Here is a 17,000-nt window from a genome sequence, read left to right on the forward strand (position 1 = left end):
CATTAAGTAAAGCCATTTTTATTATATTTCTTCCTATTTCTCGTGTCGTCTATTTAAAACGCTTTTTCATAGATATATACAAATAGCGAATAAAGTAAGTTACAAAACAATTTTTTTTTTAAATATATAGTGCGTATTATGTGAAACGTGAAATAGTTTTAGTGTATAATATATTTGATCCTATACATTGTATAGATGTACTCTTAGATAAATAGATCTCTCTTTTTCGTTATTTATAAAATCTATAGAATTCCAATTTACTTTTAATAGTGTGACTATTACTAAAAAATAAATTCAATTTGTTACATATTCTCATTGTAACGATGACGAAAATATTTTATAAAGAGTAATTATTTTAATATCATATATTATATCTATACATTTTTTATTTCACGTAGTTAAGCTGAAAAAAATATTTCATTTCCAATTCGTATGCTTGATTCTATTACTATTTAAGGTTCGTCAGATTTCCCAGCGTTTATTTTATGACTCATGCCCAATTCTCATTCGAACCTAACTTCAGGCATTTGTGCGGCAGCGATCCATGTAATTGTGGAGAGTTTCTAGCACGGTACCTATAGTAGGGTAATTGCGCACAAGCGAAACGAATATAGTTACAATATCTTAAGAAAGGTGCTAACAGATATAATAAATTACGCGGGAAATTTGCTTTTTGTGTAACGCTTATAATTCGGTAAGTGTACCTATTATGGATTATTTACGTTTTTATTTCATTGAATCAGATAAAGTTTTTGACAGCATATGTATATGAATCATACGTATTAATATATTCATAACATGTTTCATCAAACGACAAATATGTAATACTAATTTCCGTGATGCGAGATAGAAAGTAGATATCATAAAAGAGGTCAAGGTCACTTTTTCTTATTAAGATATTTTCTTTATTTTTTGAATACTTCAGATAATATTCCTTTTAAAATGTTGTTATCAAACGATTATGTTGTCTCTTTACATAACAAAAAAAGGCTTACAAATCTGAGGTATTACTACTGATAAATGCATAAGTCAAGTACTCTTTAGGTCTAAGTGATAATTTTAAGCCTTTCCTCGTTCATTAAAATAGGAACATGTAGTAAAAAAAAAAGTTTTACTTTCTTTATAATTTAATTTGCTTAGATTTATAACAAAATAAAAAACTAATATTTTGTACTTTAATTACTTAAATGAAGAATTTCGAAACACGATATTCATAATCTATTATTGTAGACTAATAACAATATTACGTGCCTGTCTTTATATATTTTCTATTAGCACATTTAGGAGAATCTACACATACATATTATTCTTAGAATATTTCAGTCATCTGTTTACTGGTAGAGCGTATGGAATTCTAATCAGGTTTATCCATATCTCTCAATTCATACGTAGGTCTCGCAACTAATGTAAACATCGATCGAAATAAATCGCTGGTAAAAAATCCTAAAACGTCGTTGTATCTTTCGTAGAATTGGGACTATTAGAATTATTTTATAGAAGAGCGAATAAAATAAAAGAAGAAATTTAAAACTTTTACACAAATAACTTTTAAATAAATCAACTTCACATTTTTGAAAATTATTCGAATGAACAAACAGAATATGCGTAAATCTACTAGCTACGGAGGAAGCATATAATAGATATATGTAAATATTTATATTAACAGTACTTTTTCTGATAATATTAGTCGAAATATCATTGCCCTGTTTATGTTTGTAACATCAAGTCCATTTGGGATATAGAGTCGAGAATACAAATAAGATTTAAAATTCATGGTTGCTTAATCTGTACGATTCTACGGACAATCGAATGCGTACATCGTGATTGGCTGTTCGTTCGTTACCGATCCTTGGTAGGTTCGCTCTGCCCACTGCCAGGATTTCCCTGAGGTTGTTAATCGTGCTTTTATATTCGTTCAGACGATTCTTCTTGCAGTCTGCGTTTAACTTTAGAAGAGGTTTAACCGGTAAAACGAGTGGATCGCGACTATGCGTATATGTAAGTAAATTTATATATGTGTATTTGAGAAGGTAGGTTATCGCGGATCTCGCCCCGGATTAAGCCGAGTATGCACAATTTCTGTTCGGTAGTTAATGCAAATCGATTAATAATCATTTAAACCTCCTTCTCCAAGTAATTACTTTCTTTATGTATAATCAATCAATCTTCGTAATACTACTTTCACAGCAATGGATGTTATTACAACAAGCAAACGAGTTTAATGTGTGTCAGAAATACGTACTTCAAAAAGATACTTCGTTGTTATTTTCGATATTTCTATTGTACGAGAAAGATGTTGTCTTTAAGTCTTACGACTAGACTGATGATCTCTCCGACCTTTCAGCCTTAATATTTTTACGGTGCAATAATACTTCTAAATAATAATCTTTTACTAGTTTATGTCTTTTATAGCATACTTTTTAATGATATTAAATAAGAACTTATTGTGTTTTATCGATGTTTTTGTTGGGTATAGGCTGCTAAACTTTTCATTGCGTAAAAACTGTATATGTGTGACGATAATATGTAGTGACTTAAGAAAATGTTCGAAAATTCTTTAAAGCAGAATAAAAGCAGAAATTTTGTCTAGAAATTAGAAGAATTGGTTTGCTAGATGATATGTAAAAAAGTTGTGAAAAAATTACAACTGATCGAAATCGCGAAGAAAATAAGGCACTTTTTAGGATTTCTTTATCTGAATTTGTAATAAAAATTTAAATAATACATTTATGTCAGTTATGTAAATTTACGCCAGTTACATACATGCTGAAAATTTCATCAAAATTGATTAACGTTACTGTGAATTACAAGTGGTAAAAAAATGATGAAAATCGTAGTTCTTCACGACTTTCGGCGTATAACTGAAATAAATTTAAAAATTCTTGCATCTTTCAACGTTTGTCGTTTGTTTCTGCATCAACCGATTTCGATGGAATTTTCATGTACATACATATTAGCATGTACATACACATATGTATAATTGACATAAATGTATGAAACATATTGTTTGAATTCTCATTACAGGCATAGATAAAAATATTGTAAGAAGTGTCTTTTATTACTTTCCTCAAGATATTTACTATTTTTTATTTATTCCAATAATTGCAATTTTTACTAAATTTTTTTATATGTCGTGTATTAAACCAATTCTTTTAACATCTAACAAAAATTCAAGTCATTTGGTTAAATTTTTAAAAAGTTATTTTATTTTAGAGGTCGTTCGAACACTGTCATTAACCGCTGTATAAGTGAATAATGAACGAAGTGTAGGTCCATTATGTTTGATACCATTTTCTAATCCGTATTACGTTCCGTATTACGTATTTGAATAGGAAGAGTATAGAATTTTATGAGTATATGTTACATGTAAGTAAGAAATTTTTGAACGAATATCCTTTCATCGTTTCATCTTGCAAGTAATTATATTTATTTATATACATCATTTTTATACATAAATAGTCAAGTATTAAGGAAAACTAATCAACTTGATGTAGGGTTACCTACATGATATTTTAAAAATAACGTTTCAGTTAACTGAATTGGAAAATGAAATTAATTAAAATATTAATATAAGTAACAACAGTTGAATTTTATGCGTATAAAATTTGCATTTTTCATGGAATTTCTGTTTCTTTGACCGATAATATAGTTATTTATAATTATACGATACTGATTGCTGTAATCAAGTTTCAAAGTGATGAAAAACGCACACATTCGGTGACGATACGAATATCGTGGCGTTTCTTTCTCATTTGAGAAAATCTGCTATTAAATATGTCACAAGATAAATTATTGTAATAAGGCACATTATGTTTTATTCGTATCTAGATTGGTTAAATTGATCTCGAGGCATGTATCCTATATCTACTTTTAGTAACTTCGTAAATCTTTGTGTAATAGATATTTCAACGAAGAGATATTTAATATCTATTGACACGGTAACTAGCATTCTTACTCATAATTATCTACATATTTGTAATTTTAACGTATATAACCACATACGTTATTCAGAAATATCTCAGACGTAAAACCATCAGAATTACAAAAGTATATTGCTGAAATAGTAAAATATAAAGTATTAACTTAACGTATAAATATTTATTATACAAATATTTACAAATATGCTTAAAAAATATTCACATAATAATCTACGTTAACAATTGTAAAATTTACATAAAATCAAGATAATGGTAATTGTTACGTTAGAAAAACAATTATATTTGTCACATTCATAAAATGTGTTACGAAACAAAAGCAATTTGTCCATCGATAAATACCGTTGACAGCGATAGTACGATATCATATGATAATATTGATTACTGTGACTGCGCAATGTAGTAAATGTGATATTAATTATTGTTAAATCATTATTTCCACTGCGTTTACATGGTATTATTAGTCGCGTTGAAAATAATAAGTCTATTGCAATGCATATTCACGTATGTAATTAATGGGTTTTCCCCGGTGAGATTTACGGAAAACATTATTTTCGTCTCTATATATGTCATGTATGTATAGTGTATGACACGCGAGAAGCTGTCATAATTGAATTTAGTATTTTTTATATGCTTATTTTTATCAGCGGATACTCCGAATATTTAATAACGATAAAATACTATAAATAATATAAATAATTAATAAGTAATTAACACTTAAATTAATAATTTTTTAACAATATAGTATCTTTTTTGTCTTGTTTAATTTAATCTAGGACTATTACAATGAGCAATTAATATTGTTTACTTCATTTAAAACAATGTATATATTATGAGTTAATTTTAATGAGTAATTAATGGTATATGGTTGTATCAGACAAGAAACATGAGGTGTAAATTTATACGTATCCAATTCGCATACGAAGTTATTAATATTCGAACCTCCTTTGAAACGGAATAACTTTTTTTGAAATTGAAACAAACGACTTGAGCTTTTCTGAAAAATTAGAAGGGTTAGTTTACAAGGTGATCTTTGTAAATTTTTGTAAAAGTTGCTGTTAGTCGAAAGAAATAAAGAATTGTAAAGATTACAAAGAAAATAGCAAATATGCACACTATAAATATGTTAACTATAATATAATTAATCTTTTATTTATGATTTGTTTATTAAATTTATAAATATTCATATAAATTTGTATTTAAAAAGGATTAAATAATGACGATATAATAAGTTAATAGTATTTCTATAATTAAATAATAACCATATAAATTATTCTTGTTGGAAATACGTAAAGTATTTCGAATGTTCGTATTTATTTAAATACTTTATTTCTAATTGATGAATTTATAAAAAATATGTGTATCTTTACATTTAGTTTTCAAAGTTTGTAACTTGTCCCTACTTTATTTGAAACTTTCATTTTGGTTTTCATTAATCATGTCGCGTAGTAGTTGACCTCGGCCGCTTGATCTTTTAGTAAAACCTTGAGTAGTAAAACCTTGAATTTTATAAGTATCTTGAACTTTCAAATTACAGGTATTTGCATAACTTACACAATGTTTGTACATTAATTATTATTAAAAATTGATTTCTGAATAATGAGAGATAAAGTAAGAATTCTGTAAGGGACTGGATAGGCGATTCTCAGTTATTCTGTTATCCATCGAAAAACTAATGAAGATATACTTACATCTCTTGTGCACAAAAGACAATGAAGGTTACGCTCTCGAGATATGTTGTTAAACCTAATAGACGAAAGATTGAATTACATCGCTTTTGCTTTAAACGGCTCATAAGTTAGGTTTCGGATATTACTGTATTAAGAAATGTTTGGTATTTGATAATGATTACTGATAATGTTCAAAATAATATACAAATTATCTGTATGAAATAATACAATATATTAAAATGTATTAAAAATATTTTTAAACTCATGGAATATTTTCGTTAAATTCTAATTGGTGTTAAGTTCTAGAACTTTGAAGAAGTCATTTATTATTTCATGTAATATATGTATTGATTGATAGTAAATTTAATTTTTAATGTTCAAAATTATTTAAAGCAATACTTAATCATAAAGTTCCTAATTTTTACATATAATATATATACATATATCTTATATGTAAAGATAATAATATTATATAAAATAATATTATATGTAATACATATATCAAATTTCATATCTATTTTGTCAGTTTTTAATAACAATTTTTTACTAAATTTTTGTTAGTAATAAGAAGTATCTGGTTGGTGGCTCTTGCTCTAATAACAATGTCAAAGGCAGAGAAAAATGTTGAAGCACTGCGTTCCGTTGTGGAAGGTGCAAATCAATTTAGTTCTTCATTTTTCCAGGTAAAATAGTGCACTTTAAAATTTATTCCAAATACTACTTATGAACTGCTTATTTATCTTGCAAATGATCGAAGATGAATAAGTTATAGAGATGCAAATGGTTTTCAGACTGTGGTACAAGATAATCCTGGCAACCTTATTACGTCTCCTCTAAGTGCAGGTATTGTTCTTGCTATGGCTGCTTATGGAGCTCGTGGAAACACAGAAGCCCAGTTTAGAAATGTACTTCATCTACCAACATCACAGAGTCTTGCCACATCTGGTTATCAGTCACTTATTGATAATCTCAATGTAGGTATCTCTCTCAACCTTTTGCTTTTATTAATTTAATGTATAGTATAAATTGTAAATTTATCAATATAAATAACAAATGCATTATTCTATGCTATAGAATATTTTTTTCATGTTTTAATGTAGAATGTGAAAGACAATAAATTGGCTGTTGCAAATAAAGCCTTCTTAGCAGCAAGTTTAAATTTGAAACCAAGTTATAAAGATTTAACTGAAGTTTACTTCCGCTCTGCTTCTCAATTGGTAAACTTTGCTCAAAATAAGGAAGCTGCAAATATTATTAATAGTTGGGTTGAACAAAATACAAATAATCTCATTAAAGAGCTTATAAGTGCTGGTTTGTATATGTTTATTTTATTTATTAAAGTATAAAGAAAATACTATAGAAATTTTTGATTGAATGCATTCTAGCTTCAGTATTTCTAACCACATTATGTCGTTTTATGTTATTATCAATGTTTTTTTATAAACAGATATGCTAAATGACTTGACTAAATTAGTACTTGTCAATGCAGTATATTTTAAAGGCCAATGGAAAGATAAGTTCGACCCTAAGTTGACTAGCGATATGGCATTTCATACTAGTAAAGTTGAAGTAAAAAATGTTCCCACAATGTATAGGAAAGGTAATTATAGATATGGAGTGCTTCCAGATTTAGATGCTAAATTTGTTGTAATACCATATAAGGTAAGTTTTGAAGAAAAAGTCAGTAATGTATAAAAAGAAGCTGCTTCTGTGTAAAACGTTGTGAAATACAAGCAAATAAATCTTCTAGGGTGACGAATTGAGTATGATCATAATTCTTCCGAATGAAATTGATGGTTTGTCTGATGTTGAGAAAAAATTACAAAATACAAGTTTAACGAACATTCTAAGTCAAGGGTATGAGCAGGAAATAGAATTATGGTTACCAAAGTTCAAGGTGGAAAGTAAGCTTCAACTTAATGATGTCTTAAAAAAGGTATATATATATATAAAGTGTAATTCATGTACAGAAAACTATTTCTTGTATTTTAATTCTTATTTTGTGTAGATGGGATTGACTGATGCATTTACTGCTCGTGCTAATTTTTCTGGGATTGCTGATGAAACTTTGTATGTCAGTGATGTTATACAAAAGGCATACATTGAAGTAAATGAAGAAGGAAGCGAAGCTGCTGCTGCAACTGGTAAGTGAATAAACATTCTATGTTATGCAGTTTATATTTAAATTACATAAGATATCACTTTGCGCAGATAGTAGATATGAAAATATTAAAAAAATAATGTAATATTATACAAAAATTATTTTTTTATTTATTTCTTACTGCTCTGGCTTCTTGGTTAGAGGATGATATCTAGTTGTCTAATGATTACTTAGACTAATTTTATATCTAATCATATTTTCTACAAGGCGATAGTGTAATATCCTTAGCAAACTAAGAAAAGAAGATGAAAACAAAAATCTTCTTTGATTATCTTTGGCTCTGAATTTTCTCCTCTGCCCCTGTATAAATTTACTCCTCTGCCTTTCTCCATCTCCTTTTTCTCTACACCAGTCCAATGTATTTTTTGTTGTACTTGGAATCTGTTATCCTCCATTGCCTTCCTTCTCTCCTTGTATATAGCCTTCTTCATCATTTTTCAAACTATCTCTTTATATTCCTTCTCAGTTTTCTCTTTGCTTTTTGTTCCTCCTCTCCTTTTGTTCTTCCTCTTCTTCTCCTTCTTACTTCTTTTCTTCTCTACATTCTACCACTATCTTGTTTTCTGACTCTCTTACCCATTCTTTATAATTTAAAGCCTTTCTCATTGTCCTGATGTGCAGTTCTACATTTTGTATTTCTCCATTATTATATAATTCGGTATGTTTCTACCTAAGCCTAAGATTCATTTCATACATTTTCTTTGGATTCAATCTATCCTTCCATCTCCCTGTTGCCTCCAGATTTCCATCCCACAGAGAGCTGCACTTTGTACTAACGAACCAAACATTTTCAGTATCTTTTCAAAAGATACTAAATTTATTTATGTCAATAATAATATTTACTATTGAGAGGTGTTGAGTAATTTGGAAATATAAAAGTGACATATGAATAAAAATAGAAGAACTGAAAAAATTAAAGTAATACAGTTAATATTATAACAATATCATGTTATTATATATGATATATTACATGATAAGTATACAAAAACACATAAATTTATCACATAAAATAACAGTATTTTGCTTGGTTTCAATTTTTGCTTAATTTATGATTCTTTTGAGCTTTTGAATAGTTTGGAGAGAATGTTTATTAGTATTATTATTTCATATTTTAATATTTCAGTCTAATTAATAAAAATTTGCATGTATGTTCTTCCTAATTTTTTGCAAGCTATGTAAATATGCGTATATTTATTTATTTTCTCTGCATAAGTTTAAATCTATTATATCAAAAATTATATAACTATAACATGTTTATGTGTGTACACAATAGTTCAAAATGTTTCCTCATGTTTGGTTTCCTGCATGAAACAGCATGCTTCCTATTATTTCTAAATGTACAATTCTTTGCATTAATATTTAGTAGTCTGTTATTATGTGTTTTCACATGTTTATGTTTCGTAATAGTTTATTTTATACAATATCTTAATCATTTAGTGAAAAGTAATATGGAGATATTATCAGTAAAGAAGCTAAGTATATATTGACTACATATTAAGCGAACTATTTATATTGTCAATAAATAATTTATTTTGTCTATATATTAGAAGTGTTTTTCAAAATGCAAGTTTTTAATAATGTTGGATTTCAAGGATGTAGTATGTGTATCTTAGTACAGCTGAGTCTGCAATAAATATTCATCTAATTATACTTACATTGTCCCCTTAATTAGATGATAATTATATTAATCATGAATCATAACTATTATAATTATTAACAAAATCACATAAATCGAAAATAGAAAAAGAGGGAGGAAGATGGACGAATCTAGTGGAAACGAATTTGGTTGAAATGTTTTTCTTCTAATTGATAATAGTATACAATTTTTTTCGACAGAAATGGAGATTGCGCTCTTCTTGTCTCCTTCCCTAGAAGAGTTTCGAGTAAATGGACCATTCTTTTATGCAATTACATCACGGGATGACAACGTAGTTCTCTTCAAAGGCCGCGTTATTGACTGCGAGACAACTGCGTGATTTCCTTGATTATGTTATATGTTTTTATTTCAGTCAATTACTTGTCTATTCTTGTCAAGAATTATACGTACTATTAATTTCTTCGCTCTTTTTCCTTTCTTCACATTCACTCTAATATAGCAAAATCTTCTATATTATGAGTTTAATGGTTTTCCAATAATATCATTTCGCATACCTTAATTTTGATATAATAACATAGCACATTGTAGTGATCCAATTCTTCCTCTATTTAGTTCGAGCTTGTGGCTCAAATGAATAATTCACTATTAATTACTTGTGGCAGGTCTCAGTGTAAGGCCTCTTTCGAGCATTTGGTCACCGCCGAAGCCCATTGAGTTCCACGTCGATCGACCATTCCTGTCGATCGTTAAATACGACAATGTGATTTTGTTCTTAATGAATATCGTATCTATATCGTAATTTCGTTCTTTACCTTGAAAATTAAATAGATAATATATCGACTTTACACTGTATAATGGATCTCTACGTCTTTCCCACTTTTTTACGTTATTAAACATCAAATTAGGGATTAACAGCATACACCATATCGTGGATTGTTCTGCCAATCTCTGCCAATTTACATAATTAACAATTAACATAACAAGTTTCTTGACTGGATCGACTGATTTAAATAGATGAGTGTTTATACGTGGAGAAAGTTGTCCTCATTCATATCACATCTTAAAATACATTATATTAACATTATTTGATCAAAGGAAATCGCGCAATGCCATTAAAAGATCATGTAACACTATGAAGCATATATATGGAAGAAGAAATAAGACTTTCCTATTTTATGTGTATCATGAATTTAACTTATTGTTAACAATATAATTTGTATTTTATTAAAAATTTTCATCTCTACTTTATGGTTCTATCACTTTATTATATTTAGTTCCTTGTAACATATTTAAATTTAACTTGCTTCCTTTAACCATTAAATTGCTCCTTATTTATTTTTACAATTTAATATGCAAAGCAATCAAGACTCAATACATAAGGATTTTGTCTTGTCTTCAGAAAATTTGATTCATTCTTTTACTATGCTGTACTCTGTTCTTATTGCATTAATTTAAATGTCGAGTATTTGATAAATGCAACATATTGCTATCACGCTATCGCATACTTTATTAACATATTATTTTCTTTGTTATAACAGCTTGTAATATAATATTTATTATATCTTCATGCCTGCTTATTATAGTTTTCTTTATATTTTGTATATTTTGTTTCTTTTTTTTCTAATGAAAACATTTCAATATCTATGTGCAGTATTTAAAAAATATATAAACTACTGTACAAAAGACACATGACTCCATTTAAAAGAATAGAATCGATATTATCTTCACCTCCAAAAAACAATCGCACGTTATGCAATGTGTCGCTGGAACATTTTATTTCGTGGAACATTCTGTATATTTAAAAACCACTTTTGAAACATTGGTATAAAACTTACCAAATTAGACTTACTCATGTATTATATCATGTGTTATTTATAATGTATATAATTGTTTATATCGTTTCTTTTTTCATTTTCAAAGATGCATAAGTTCGTACCTTTGATGTTGAAATTATATTTTTCGGTTATTACATCTCACTAACGCGTTAACAATCTATTAGAATGTTCCAAAATTTACCAAGATAAATCAATTTTCCAATATAATTTTGAGCAATATTCCATAGTACGTTTTAGTTGTTGAGGGACGATCGTAAGTTCAACTGTTTCGATTTAGAAACAACCTTCTAAGCAGTGAAATTATTAAGAAATAAATGCTAACAACAAATGATGCAAATACTCTACATTTCAAATTTTTGTTCTCACATTTGTTTCGAGTAGATGGATTTACTGATTTTCTAGGAGTTCTTGCTTCACTTTTATTGATAACGTTCTAATTTTCTATCCTATAAAACATTGGTTCTCAAATTAGTATGACAAATTATAATATTATCTTTTATGAATAAGCTGCATTCGCTTTCTATTTCTTCATCAAGTACCTTTTTTTATTAAATAAATCTTAAATTTATGAATAAGTCAGAAATACATTAGATGATTCCGCTACTTCTTGGTTTCATGGCTTGGTTTTGCTTTCATGGAGTAAAAATGCAAACCTTAATCTATATATTCTAGATCTTCCTGCACTGCTGCGCATGTGAAACAAATTCGAACCATTTCCAAAAGTTTATCAAGTTCAATCGTTGCTTCTTATTTTATACGACAGATGTTTTAATATCGAAATTTTATATTCATTTGAAACAAAATTGCAAAAAACAATATCATTTCGACTAATTTAAAAAATTCTCTTCCTAGCGTGTAAATTACTTCTGATATATATGATCCGTGTTAAGTAAATTCAGAATTTAATTTTACATTTGTCCAAATAATGTTTGCATTCATTCTCTGGTCTATACATATCACTACTTTTTGTTGTTACAAGAAAAATACGTGTATATTGGTATTGGCAATATCAGTGTATATTTACAGCATTTATTCATGTATAATATTTGTCCTTTTTAGGTTTTATATCTTTCTTTCTTATATCAGAGTTTCACATCGAACTTTAGTCTTCAAAATTGATAGACCTTTTTATTTTGCAATTCAACATTATAACGTTGATTTGCCAATCTGGATCTTCAAGGGACTGCTAACTAAACCTTGATTCGCAATTATATAATATAATTAATAGTCAGATTTTTGTGCTTTTTTTGGTTCCATGTATACACGTATTGTTTATTTTTGAAATGCTGAAATAAAATAACTTTCGTTCGTATCTTCTTTTATTATCAAACATTTTTACGTTTGTTTGTAAGGAGTTTATTCATAGGTCATGTACAAATTTTTTGTCTTTTCTTTTCTTCATGGTGTCTTCATAATATAATACATTATCGTTCAATTCATGTCGTGCCACATAGGAAGAGTAAAAGGAAAAATTGGAAATAGCGTTTGTTCAATTGAAATTATTACGATTATTATACAATTTGTTCCAGGTTTCTTTGTAGTATTACAGTCTTCAGTGACAATAATGCAAATGATGATTAACCATCCTTTCTTTTATAGTATCCTCAAAATCGTTACAAATCTGGGAACAAAAAATAATCTTATTTCAATATTTCATGGTCTTGTCGAAGATCCAGTTTTTGATTAATTTAACTGTTACCTTATTTCTTTGTACATACCTTGAGAATGCGTATAAATTGTTTGCAAATTTTAGGGTATATTGGATTATTAAAGGATATATAGATATAGATATAGTTACAGGGGAAATATATAAATCACTTTATTGCTATTATAGGCATAGTTATTTGCTGCCATTGTTTCAGTATTAATTACAGTACTATAGCTAGAAATTGTTGAAATTCCAGAGAAGATGTCAGTGAATCGTCTGTTCATCTATGCTATCATCTAAACAGGGAACAAAGATTTTTAAGGGATATATTATTGAATCCTAAACTTTCACATTGATAACGTTACAGTAATGTTATTGTTACCTGAATAGAATAAAAAGTGTTATAAAATCAAATAAATATTGTCGTTCATTGTACATATGCAACATTGTTCATTTATTTATTGGAGGAAATGTTCATTCTATTACGTTTTTATTTACAGATCATTTCAATCTTGTCACTGACAGGATTGAAATTAATTATTAATTAATTAATTATTAATTAAAAGCATGATCAGTTGCAGATGTGTAAAGTTAGTTGCAACGTGCTTGTATCGCGATTAACTTCTTTTTAATTTGCTGCTTTATAAGTTGAAATGCATTATGTTAACTGTATGCATTACTGATTATGTACTTACATTATACATATGTGTATTTGTACACTTTACAAAACAAAATTCTTTACAATATTATAGTACAATTGTCCTTTGGTTGACTCGAATTTCAAGGCCGAAAAATCTTTAAATCATGGATGCTTTGCCTTATCGAGTTTTATACTCTTATAGAGGTTTCCCGCTTAATGAAATATGTATTTACACATATTTTAAAAATATCGTATGTGCGTGCCTGCGAGTGCACACGCGCGCGTGTATGTGTCTGTGACTTACGGTATGAACACTTTTAAAAAATTAAGTAGCAAATAAAAAGTAAGCAATCATTAAGTTAAAAAGGTAAGGTATTCATCGAATTAGCTTCACAACCCGTATAATTTGTACTTCACGATTTTGAGATACGAAATTAATATACATAATGCTCCATTTGATTCTTATAAATCAACGTATTCTCGATTTAAGAATTTTACCTGATACAGCTAATTTTGTAGACAAATGATATAGAGGAAAATATCAATTAGGGATTAGTCTAATATTTTACTTATTTCAATATACGAACCACTAGATCTAGATATACTTTGTTTTGGAAATTATGATGTTATTATAATCCAGTTATAAAATTGAAATTTTCTGTTTATTATTCATTTTCCCATAATATTATCAACATCGTAGAAACGATTAAAAGTTCTGTATTTTGCACCTTGAATTTTAATTTTTATCGAATTGAAGCAATTGTGCTGTTGTTTAGTATAAGTGTTTCTTATTAACATCGTTTGCGAAGAATGTTTCAGGTAATTATTTAGGATGCTGCGGCCTTCATTGCATTTCGATGATTGTTTACTATGTTGTCGGCAGTATGGTTTTAAATAACTTCTTGTTTTCGCCAAGTATTAGTTTCAGAGATATTTGTTAAAAGCTGTCGGTACGACTGGAGTGACTGCTTCCTACAATTAGTCACGCGCCGTTCCCCAGGCAGTGGACGCCTGAAAGTAGACAATAATTAACGAACATCTATCAGCGAAGCCAGTATGAGTTCTATACTCCAGGAATGGCGCGGTCGGTCACAAAGCGGAGCCCTTACACGCTCACACTACTTGGTTCCTACAATTGTGCGTCTGTGACAGTTCAAGCGTTGATATTGATTGCCGACCGGATAAATTGACACCTGACTCAATCCTGATTCTCATCGTTTGTTTAAAGTATATATAGGATTGGGTGTCAGTTTATCCAACCACCGCATGATGGCTGACAACTAATTCTAACGCATGCGCTGTACATACGAATAATTATAGGTACTATTCACTGTAGCGCTACCGACAGTTTCTATAAACATCTCGAAAACTAGAGAGTCTGATGGTAACATGCAGAGGAAAAAGTTGTTCAAAATGTTGATTCCTGCAACATATTGTAAATGTCGTTGAAATCCGAGATTGCAGCAGCTTCATTAATAATTGTCATGTTTTACAATAAACTTTCAATATTAACACATTCATCATAGTCGTTCAAGGAAACAGTGGCTTTCCATATTCCAAATATCAATATTTAGATAATATTCCGTCGCAGATATGAAACAGTGAGCTTTGGGTAGTTCTTAGTGCTTTCAAACATGTATGCATGTGTGACTTCCGGTAGCGAACGTGTATATGTTTACTTCATATCGCTGTTTCTGCTCTATTCATACACTTACACATAACGTTCGGCATAACTCTGTTTCAGGTTTGCTTATTATGAAGAAAATGGCTCGTAATATAAGGGAGTTCAAAATTAATCAGCCATTCTTTTATTATATCATAAAAACTATGAACGATGAAAAGGAAAATGATATTAATCTACCATTATTCTGCGGTTCTGTAAACGAACCCGAAATCTAACAACAGTAGTGTCATAATAATGCGATTATTAATTCGTGTGTTCCGTAGTTATAAGTTCTAATAATACCTTGTTCCACAATAAATGTGTTGCATTCACTTTAAATTTGGATTATTTTGCTCTTATACCAGAAATTATATATACATCTCGGAAAATTAAATAAATCCTATATATAATCCTATATATTCTCCCTTTTTAAAACAACTTCTTTAAAACAATAATAATTTCCATAAAATTTGTTTCAGCAATACTCTTCGTTCTTGCGAGTTCTCCTCAGCTCAAGCCAATGATGAGAATCGACCGACCATTTTTCTACAGTATTTATAAAAGTCAATCAGAAGATCAAAATATCGTAACGTTATTCAATGGACACGTTAATAGTCCTTAAAATATATTATTTTTATACTTGTACTTTTTATTGTTACACTTTTTATACTTAAACACGTGGAATAAAGATTATGTATGGATGTAAGCCTGTTAGGTGAAAGCCATCCGAAGCGGAAAGGGAAAAATTAAATAAATAGATAAAATGAATACTGAAATTATTGTTATCTCTCATTCATCTCACGGTTTTCGATGATTTTTGAATATGTTACAGAAATTAACATTTCCTACTGCAGTGAATTCTGCCTACAATTGCTTCTTTTTTTATTATTTAATTTGTACTTTACGATTTGTCCAGCTGGACATTTGGTAAGTTATAATTGTGCGTGCGCGATATACTGGTTAATACGATATACTGATATTTTCCTGAATTTCTTTGTCCACAAAATTGACTATATCAGATTAAATTATTAAATCGGGAATATGTTGATTTGTGAGAAAATGTGGAATTCCAACGTTTGGGATGGCCACCTGACCTTCGTCACCCTCCGCTGTGGGGAGAGAAAGCATCAACACTTAAGGTTGCCATAAATTAAAAATTCACCTGTATGATGTAGTGGCCAGTAGGCCTCGGCGTCTCCCACTTGCAAGAGCATAGTCATAGGCTTCGATGTTTTTTCACGGCTGCAACGCCGACAGTACTCTGTTATTCTTTGCGCAATTGTCAACGTGTTAAAGACAATAAATTAATTGTTGCGAATAAAGTTTTCGTAGCAGCCAGTTTAAATTTGAAATCAAGTCACAAAAATTTAACAGATGTTTATTCTGTTTCCCAATTAGTAAACTTTGCTCGAAATAAAGAAGTTGCAAATATTATTAATAGTTGGTTCAAACAAAATACAAATAATCTGATTAAAGAGCTTATAACTGTTTTTGTATATGTTTATTTTATTCATTACGATGTAAAGACAATACTATAGAAAATTTAGATTGAATGCTTTCTAACTTCAATATGGCCAATCATACTATGTAGTTTTATGTTGTTATTAATGTTTTTTATAAACAGAAATTCTAGATTACACGACAATGATATTCATGGTCCATGCAGTATATTTCACATGCGAATGAAAAAATAAGTTCGACCCTAAGTCGACTAGCGATATGCCATTTCATATTAGTAAAGTCAAAGTAAAAAATGTTCCTACAATGTATGTAGGAGGTAATTACATATATGGAGCACTTGCAGATTTAAATGCTAGATTCGTTGTAATACCATACGAGGTAAATTTAGAA

At 28.8% G+C, this 17,000-nt stretch overlaps 1 protein-coding gene across 4 annotated transcripts; it reads left to right on the forward strand.

Annotated features, from left to right (window-relative positions):
* The first annotated feature begins 1,890 nt into the window (after nucleotides 1-1,890).
* On the forward strand, nucleotides 1,891-15,850 carry LOC117231437 (antichymotrypsin-2-like). 4 transcript variants are annotated; one of them, XM_033489881.1, is made up of 8 exons: nucleotides 1,891-1,998; nucleotides 6,167-6,288; nucleotides 6,397-6,579; nucleotides 6,706-6,916; nucleotides 7,053-7,267; nucleotides 7,356-7,541; nucleotides 7,614-7,749; nucleotides 15,629-15,850. In XM_033489881.1, exons 1-8 carry the CDS (start codon nucleotides 1,989-1,991, stop codon nucleotides 15,769-15,771), a joined length of 1,206 nt encoding a protein of 401 aa, XP_033345772.1. In that variant the 5' UTR covers nucleotides 1,891-1,988; the 3' UTR covers nucleotides 15,772-15,850. The 4 variants fall into 4 exon arrangements, with proteins under 4 accessions (XP_033345772.1, XP_033345771.1, XP_033345774.1 ...); XM_033489880.1 differs by lacking the exon at nucleotides 15,629-15,850 and adding an exon at nucleotides 15,231-15,488; XM_033489883.1 differs by lacking the exon at nucleotides 15,629-15,850 and adding an exon at nucleotides 10,026-10,208.
* Nucleotides 15,851-17,000: the final 1,150 nt, after the last annotated feature.

The sequence above is a fragment of the Bombus vosnesenskii genome, unplaced genomic scaffold (assembly GCF_011952255.1).
Source record: "Bombus vosnesenskii isolate JDL3184/JDL3185 unplaced genomic scaffold, Bvos_JDL3184-5_v1.1 scf7180000013272, whole genome shotgun sequence".
In the NCBI taxonomy this organism is placed as follows: domain Eukaryota; kingdom Metazoa; phylum Arthropoda; class Insecta; order Hymenoptera; family Apidae; genus Bombus; species Bombus vosnesenskii.